Source organism: Lutzomyia longipalpis, chromosome 4 (assembly GCF_024334085.1).
Source record: "Lutzomyia longipalpis isolate SR_M1_2022 chromosome 4, ASM2433408v1".
NCBI classification, from domain to species: Eukaryota; Metazoa; Arthropoda; class Insecta; order Diptera; family Psychodidae; genus Lutzomyia; species Lutzomyia longipalpis.
The window spans coordinates 24946120-24952822 of record NC_074710.1 but is presented as its reverse complement, the minus strand read 5'-3'; the positions used below and the strand labels follow the sequence as shown (position 1 = coordinate 24952822).

The window sequence follows — 6703 nt, the reverse complement described above, 5'->3', positions numbered from 1 at the left end:
GTCTTTGTTTATATTTTTTTCTTGAGTATTACTTCAAAAAGTCATAATATTTAACGCCACTTTAATATTTCAAACTATACCTTTTTCATTTTTCTGTTTCTATTTTTGTAATTTTTTATATCTCAACCACTTTTAGTGAAGAAAAAAAATATTTTTAGATTTTTTTCCCAATTAGTCCTACAAGTCTACTAAAGACTTTTTTGAGAGTTTACTTAATATGTATACTAAAAGGAGAATTTTACACTAAAATCATTAAAATTAAATTAGTGTTGTTGGAGTACACTTATATTCAGCCCTATAGCTCCAAATTATTTTAGATTTTTTTACTCATTCGTATAATTTTATAGCTTCAACTAAACTTTACGCATGTTTGACTAGCTACCCGCAAAAATGAATAATTTATATTTTTTGATCATCCTTTTAAGATATCTGAAACACTCTCCTCTATATTAATGTGGATACCGCCCATGTCTTTTTTCTAACATTTGAATTAGGTAAATGTTTATTAAGTTCTGGAGAATTTTTATCTGGCAACGTTGAAGGGGGTCTGTGGTCTATCACTTATATAAGGCGTACGACAACAGGTGAGTGAGGCATCCGGGTGTCTTTATAAATTGATACGTCAATATTGGCGTATCGCGCTATGGAAGATTAGGGATCTACAAGGCAGCCCGATGATGGAAGTAATGTCGTTTGGAGGGTAAATGGGGAAGAGGACAATTGTGGGTTATTTAAGAGAGGGCCTAATGGAAATGTTGGTCAGTTTTGCGCAAAAATGCATTCTCGTGGGCACCTTCTTGTGCTCTGTGTGCTTCTTGGTGTTACAACCGCCACCCAGCATTGGCAATGTCCCCCCAGTGAAATTTTACGGGAGAAATTTGGTAGCTTTCCACATCCCACTAGCTGCCAAATGTACTTGAGTTGTACTGCAGATGGGAACCTCATTGAAAAATCTTGCCCGGTTGGTGAAGAATTCAATCACTGGAAATTCCGTTGTGATGCACCAACAAGCCATGGATGTAGCATTCGTCTGGAGAAGAAAACCACCGAACAACTGCCTAACTGTCACAATCAGGCTGATGGAAGGAAGTTTCCCACGAGAAATTGCAATTCTTTCGTGATTTGTATCAGTGGTCAGCCAAAATTGCAATCATGTGATTGGGGATTGCTCTTCAATGCGGACCTTGAGGTGTGCGATTGGGCAGCAAATGTGAGGTGCTATGAAACTTCGGGACCACCTATAGGACCTGCACCTGATTGCAAGTATCAAGATGGTGCATACTTACCCAATATCTACGATTGCAATAGCTTCTATGTGTGTCAGAATAATGTGCCAATGCTACAGCGATGTGATGCTGCCCTAGTTTTTGATCCAAGCATTGGTACATGCAATTGGCCCAATCAAGTCAACTGTGTACCAGAGCCCCTACCCGATGTAGATCCTTTCTTGCCAGTAAGTTATTATAGTTTTATTGTTATTCTTATTTTTTGTTTTATTTCTAAAAGAACATCAAAGCATTAAAAAATAAGTTTGAGAACAAGGTCTTGAAATAAGAAAGAGAATTTTTGCTTAGATTGATAAGATTTGATAAAAATAATAATCATAAAGATAAAATATAAAATAATATTTCGTTTTACAAAAAAATACACGTCCTATTATATTGGATATCTTTTAAGAATCTTCTTCTTGGCTCCTGTTATCTTAATACATAAGATTTCGTAGGTAGTGTCAAGGGTTAATAGAAATTGCCCATAGATGCGAATGCTGATTCGTTGATATTATTTTAATTAAAAATTGTTTTATACATATTATATACATACCTACATGCTACCTATTTATTTTAATAGGATTGTAATGGACGTGAATGGGAGTACATTGCACATCCCGCCAATTGTGGGGCCTACTACAGATGCGAGCACAACCGAGCTGTCCTATATCATTGCGATGAAGGACTCTTATTCGATCCACGTCTACTGACCTGCAACTGGGCACCACAGGTGGTCTGTTTTTCTTAGTCTTTTGAAAAAAAAAAATCTTTGCAATGAAATTACCGTGATAATTGCTTAATTATTAATTTTATATAGCTCTCACATAAAGAAAATTGAAAGCTATATATTTTTGGAAAAGAAAACTTTTTCATTTTATCTAATCAACATTATTTGGGATTAAAAATACAAAGGATGGCGTCGAGTGATTTCCTATTGATGTGGTGCTAAATTGAGGAAGAGAGCTTAGCGGGGGATTTTTTTTACATCAAAGAACGAAACATTTTTTTGGACATTTATATACACATAATATGAAAATAAAATGTTGATGATGTCAATATCTCTTGATGTTCTGATCATCATTGAATCATACTTCTAATTTTGTTGATATTACTGAAATATTCTTTTTCTGATGTGAGTGAAATATAAGCTGTGGAAGTTTGGAACTTTATCAGAAGGAAAAACAGGGCTTTTCTTGGCATAAAGATTTATGCTATGTAGTTTAAAGATCAGTGCTAATTACTTCGCATGGAATTCCCTTATCACTTAACTGAGAAATACATCGGCGTATTGATTAGATTTCGTCGGCAGTGATATTCCCTTTTTATGAGATTGGGTTGTGGTATAAAAGCTTTCAATGTGGCACGAGAGCAATCTATTCGTGATATTTTTTTCATCTTCTACATCTAAAGGAATATTTTTTTTATAATGCAAAAAAAGTGTAAGTCCTCGTGGAGATCTTGTGTGTGATGAATTAAAAACTTTAAAAGTTTTTTTTACTTGATCTTTTTTTTAGTGATTGTCTTAGGCCTTGTGTGCCTACAAGTGGGTCTGATTGTGAGCCAACAGGATTTGGAAGTACCACCAGATTTCTGTGTGGGCCAAGAACCTGGACATTATCCTCACCCGGACGATTGCAATGGATTCATCTACTGTAGTGATGCAGGAGAGGGAGCTGCCGGCAGATGTATTGATGACCTGCATTTCAGACCTGATGCACCTGGTGTAGGAGTTTGCACATATCCAGAGGAAGCAGGATGTGATCCCAATGCTGGTGGATCAGAATGCAATGTGGGTGATTTCTGGGAGGAACGAGTACCACAAACATGCAATCAGTACATTCGATGTGTAAATGGTGAAACAACAACACGACGATGTGCAGACAACCTCCATTGGGATAGCGCCACACAGCAGTGTACCACACCAGTTCTCTCTGACTGCCCATATCCTATTTGTTCTGAAAACCCCACTCCAGGAGAAATTGAAGTTATTCCACATCCAACGGACTGCAATTTGTAAGTATATAATATTTCCTAGAAAAAAAAATACGGAAACTCCTATACAATTTATTCACATTTATAGGTACCACATTTGCATAAATGGTGAACCAATTGAGCGAGCTTGTGCTCCAGGACAACATTTTGACCGTATCAATGGGTGGTGTACTACACCAGAGGAAGCACAGTGTGAAGTAACTGGTTCTCCAGATCCAGGACCAGAAGTCCCTCCTGAAGAGTCCACACCTGAACCTGACGGCGAAACTGATCCTGATGGCGAAACTGAACCTGACGGCGAAACTGAACCTGACGGCGAAACTGAACCTGAGGGCGAACCTGAGCCCTAAACCCATTTTACAACTGATCCATAGATAATTTTTTAGTATTTAGTAAATCACACCTTGACATAATTTAATAAAAATAAAATATAGCATCAGTAACATACCGAATAACTAAGTATTTTCGACTTTAAGTAAAATCCCATAAAATCTTATCTTACCTATAATCACAGGCAATAAAAAATCAAATTAATTACGAATTTGGTGGAAACAAAAAAACCCTTTGAACAAAATATAATAAGAAAGTCACGCTGCGCAAATTGTTTTACAACTGTGACTTAAGGTAACAATCAGCAAATTTTATGTACCTAACCTTAATCACTCGGTTGAAAACATTATTTATATTGAGAAACAACAATGAAGTAAGAAAAAAATAGAAACAAGTCTAAACACAATCCAAAAGGTATGGTGTAGTGAGTGAGAGTACACCTTGCACTTCAGTATCGTAGGTATCATATTAAATAAATTAAACAATTTTTTTTAAATAAATCGAAGACCCCAAACACGAGCAATTTTCATTTGAAACTGATCATGAGGTGCACAGTTCAGGGTTCGTAAAAGAATTTATATTAGGAGGCAGAAGACGATAAACTATATTTTTATGTTAGGGCGCTATGAGGGGGAGTAGGGGACGGTATCCCCTATAGCGCTTTTGACTCGAATTGACCTCTTCTACGTCCTCTACCTCCATACTGAATTTCATAACGATCGGTTTAGCCGTTTAGGAGAGGTTCATATGCCATGTCAAACAAACAGACAGACATTTCAGCTTATAAGCTTAAGATTAGGATATTTAAATGATATAAAAATATGATATGATATAAAAAAATTGCGATTGAAAACTATAATTACAGAATTTTATTTCACAAATTTTGTTCGCTGTTTTGTACATTTTATAATATGTAGAGAAAGAATGTATTTTAATATAAAAACTTTAGATATTTGAAATAAAAAATCCCGAGTCTGGTATTATACGATAGAAGGGACAAACTGAAAAAAAAAAACGCTTTTATAGCGATAAAGTTGTGCAAACATGATGTCTAGAAGGGTGTGAGTTCAGGTCTTGGTACATTATTGCCAGATTGGCATCCGCAACTTTGTCTTCCACTGCCCTGGCATCCACAGTTCTGACACCCACAGTTTTGGCATCCACAATTGGGACGTGGTGGTTCAAGGCTTTGTACCATTTTTCGAATTAGGTCAACGGGTACTGGTGGTCGGGGAATGTTGCAGCCACAACCGCATGTGGCTGGGTTATTTCCTGGAACTTGGGGGCATGGAACCTGAGGAGCTTGAGCGCATCCACCTTGTGCAGCTCCACAACCACATCCACAGCCACCTGGACAATTTCCAGGGCATGGAGCAGCAGCACCCCCTCCGCAACCACAACCACATCCAACTGCTGACGGATCTTCATCAGCACCCTGGCATCCTTGGGCACATGGGCAACCTTGAGCGGGTTGCGGAAGGAGCTCATCTTCTTCAGGTAATTCTTCTGGTTCATCGGAACGCTTCTGAGGCACAACCTAAGTTTACAACAAAAATAGAAAACAAAACAGTGAAGATTGTACATAAATGTGGGAAAGTAGTAGCATAAAAATGCGATGAAAAATGAGGCAATAAAGGTACGCATTAGAAGTAAATCATTCTTTGAAAGCAAAAAGATTTATTTTCAAAAAAGCCAAATTGATTAACTTAAAGAAATATTTTAGGGAGTTCTTCATAAAAATTTCTGGAATACTGTTTAAATTTTTTTTTAAGTAATTTTGGTGTAGACTGCAAAATTTCAAAAACTTTCTTGGCATATCGGGTTAATTTTATAATAGAATTGAAAGTGTTTTCTTTGATGATTTTTGACAAATGAAATTATTACAGCTACCCCCATAAATCCAGTCTCAAGTTATGAAGCTTTTTTGGAAATAACATTACACTTTTTTAATTTAATATTAGCAAATAATGGGTCTTCTTATTCAGCGACCAAGAAACCCTTAAAATTCGCTTGAAATTTCAGAAAAAAATTCAAAGATTTCAAAGGGATTCTTGGTCTCTGAACAAGGCCCAATCTATGCACTTAGGAAAGCGTTTAATTTTTTTTTAACTGATTGAGCAACTGATAATCTGGCAAATAAATTACCATTGAATCACAATTTTAAAATTCACTCTGGTTATAATTTGTTTTCTTTTTACAAATCTTAACACATTTTGCAAAAAATTGTAAAGCTGTTTTTTTTTTAAAGATTTTCGATCACAGAAATATTTTTTTTCCTATGGCACTCACCAGATCTCCGCATTGTACATTTTCTGGGTAGTCACAATTTTGGACGTTATTATTCCACAGGAAAGGACTCACACACGTGTGCTCATATAGTGTATCAAAGACACAACTATAGAACTTATTGCAATATTGGCTATGGGGAAAATAGCCTGGAGCAAGATTTCCAGATTCGCATTCCTCTCGGATATTTGCCAGAACGGCTGGCACAACGAGAACAATGCATAAGGTAAGAGTAAATCCCTTCATTTTTTTTCACACGCAATTAACACCTCACAGTAGGATTGCACAAACAAGAATTCAAACCATAGTGCTACTAAAGTGGCCTTTTATTTGACCATCTATTCCCGCGACAATTGTCTAGTAGAGATGGAAATCTTCATTGAGAACATTTATGGACAAAAAAAAACAGTACACCATTTATTAATTAATGATGCTCTATCGAGAATCGCAATCTAATTAGAACACACTCATTCATACAATCGATTTCTGATTTCCTCAATTTGCCTTCTCTGCGCTGAGCCTTTTACCACAAACTTCCTCCCATCGTCACGCAAAGCTTTCTTATCTTTTTTTTTTTCTTTTTGTGACTGATTGGCCTCGTGGACGCGATACGCTGAAGAGACAACACAAATAAGAATATACAAACACGCAAATTGTGATTCAGAGATCACATTTTTAAGCTCTCGCCAATTCCTTTTCTTTAACTTATCTTCCCTACAAAAGGAAGCTCATGTCCCCATGAACATATCACAAAGATAAAGAAAAATCTAATAAATTGACCTGTGTTAGTATACATCATGAATATTTTATTTAATGAATCATTGAAT

At 36.2% G+C, this 6703-nt stretch overlaps 3 protein-coding genes across 3 annotated transcripts; 2 read left to right on the top strand and 1 right to left on the bottom strand.

The window, feature by feature from the left end:
* The first annotated feature begins 600 nt into the window (after positions 1 to 600).
* LOC129796682 (chondroitin proteoglycan-2-like) lies at positions 601 to 2326 on the top strand. The gene is made up of 2 exons (XM_055838804.1): positions 601 to 1453; positions 1849 to 2326. Exons 1-2 carry the CDS (start codon positions 776 to 778, stop codon positions 2014 to 2016), a joined length of 846 nt encoding a protein of 281 aa, XP_055694779.1. The 5' UTR covers positions 601 to 775; the 3' UTR covers positions 2017 to 2326.
* Positions 2327 to 2638: 312 nt separating this feature from the next.
* On the top strand, positions 2639 to 3712 carry LOC129796692 (protein obstructor-E-like). Its single transcript, XM_055838814.1, has 3 exons — positions 2639 to 2707; positions 2783 to 3281; positions 3349 to 3712. The coding sequence occupies exons 1-3, from the start codon at positions 2695 to 2697 to the stop codon at positions 3608 to 3610; spliced, it is 774 nt and encodes a 257-aa protein (XP_055694789.1). The 5' UTR covers positions 2639 to 2694; the 3' UTR covers positions 3611 to 3712.
* Positions 3713 to 4436: 724 nt separating this feature from the next.
* Positions 4437 to 6238, bottom strand: LOC129796689 (probable chitinase 10). Its single transcript, XM_055838811.1, has 2 exons — positions 5880 to 6238; positions 4437 to 5127 (listed from the first exon to the last, which is right to left on the bottom strand). The coding sequence occupies exons 1-2, from the start codon at positions 6120 to 6122 to the stop codon at positions 4642 to 4644; spliced, it is 729 nt and encodes a 242-aa protein (XP_055694786.1). The 5' UTR covers positions 6123 to 6238; the 3' UTR covers positions 4437 to 4641.
* Positions 6239 to 6703: the final 465 nt, after the last annotated feature.

What these genes read in the sequence shown, in the direction of transcription:
- LOC129796682 (XM_055838804.1), top strand. Translation starts at nt 776, where the DNA reads ATGCATTCTCGTGGGCACCTTCTTGTGCTCTGTGTGCTTCTTGGTGTT. An exon ending in ATGTAGATCCTTTCTTGCCA is followed by an intron (nt 1,454 to 1,848) that starts GTAAGTTATTAT and finishes TTATTTTAATAG; the next exon opens with GATTGTAATGGACGTGAATG.
- LOC129796692 (XM_055838814.1), top strand. An exon ending in CATCCAACGGACTGCAATTT is followed by an intron (nt 3,282 to 3,348) that starts GTAAGTATATAA and finishes TCACATTTATAG; the next exon opens with GTACCACATTTGCATAAATG.
- LOC129796689 (XM_055838811.1), bottom strand. Translation starts at nt 6,122, where the DNA reads ATGAAGGGATTTACTCTTACCTTATGCATTGTTCTCGTTGTGCCAGCC. An exon ending in ATGTACAATGCGGAGATCTG is followed by an intron (nt 5,128 to 5,879) that starts GTGAGTGCCATA and finishes TTGTAAACTTAG; the next exon opens with GTTGTGCCTCAGAAGCGTTC.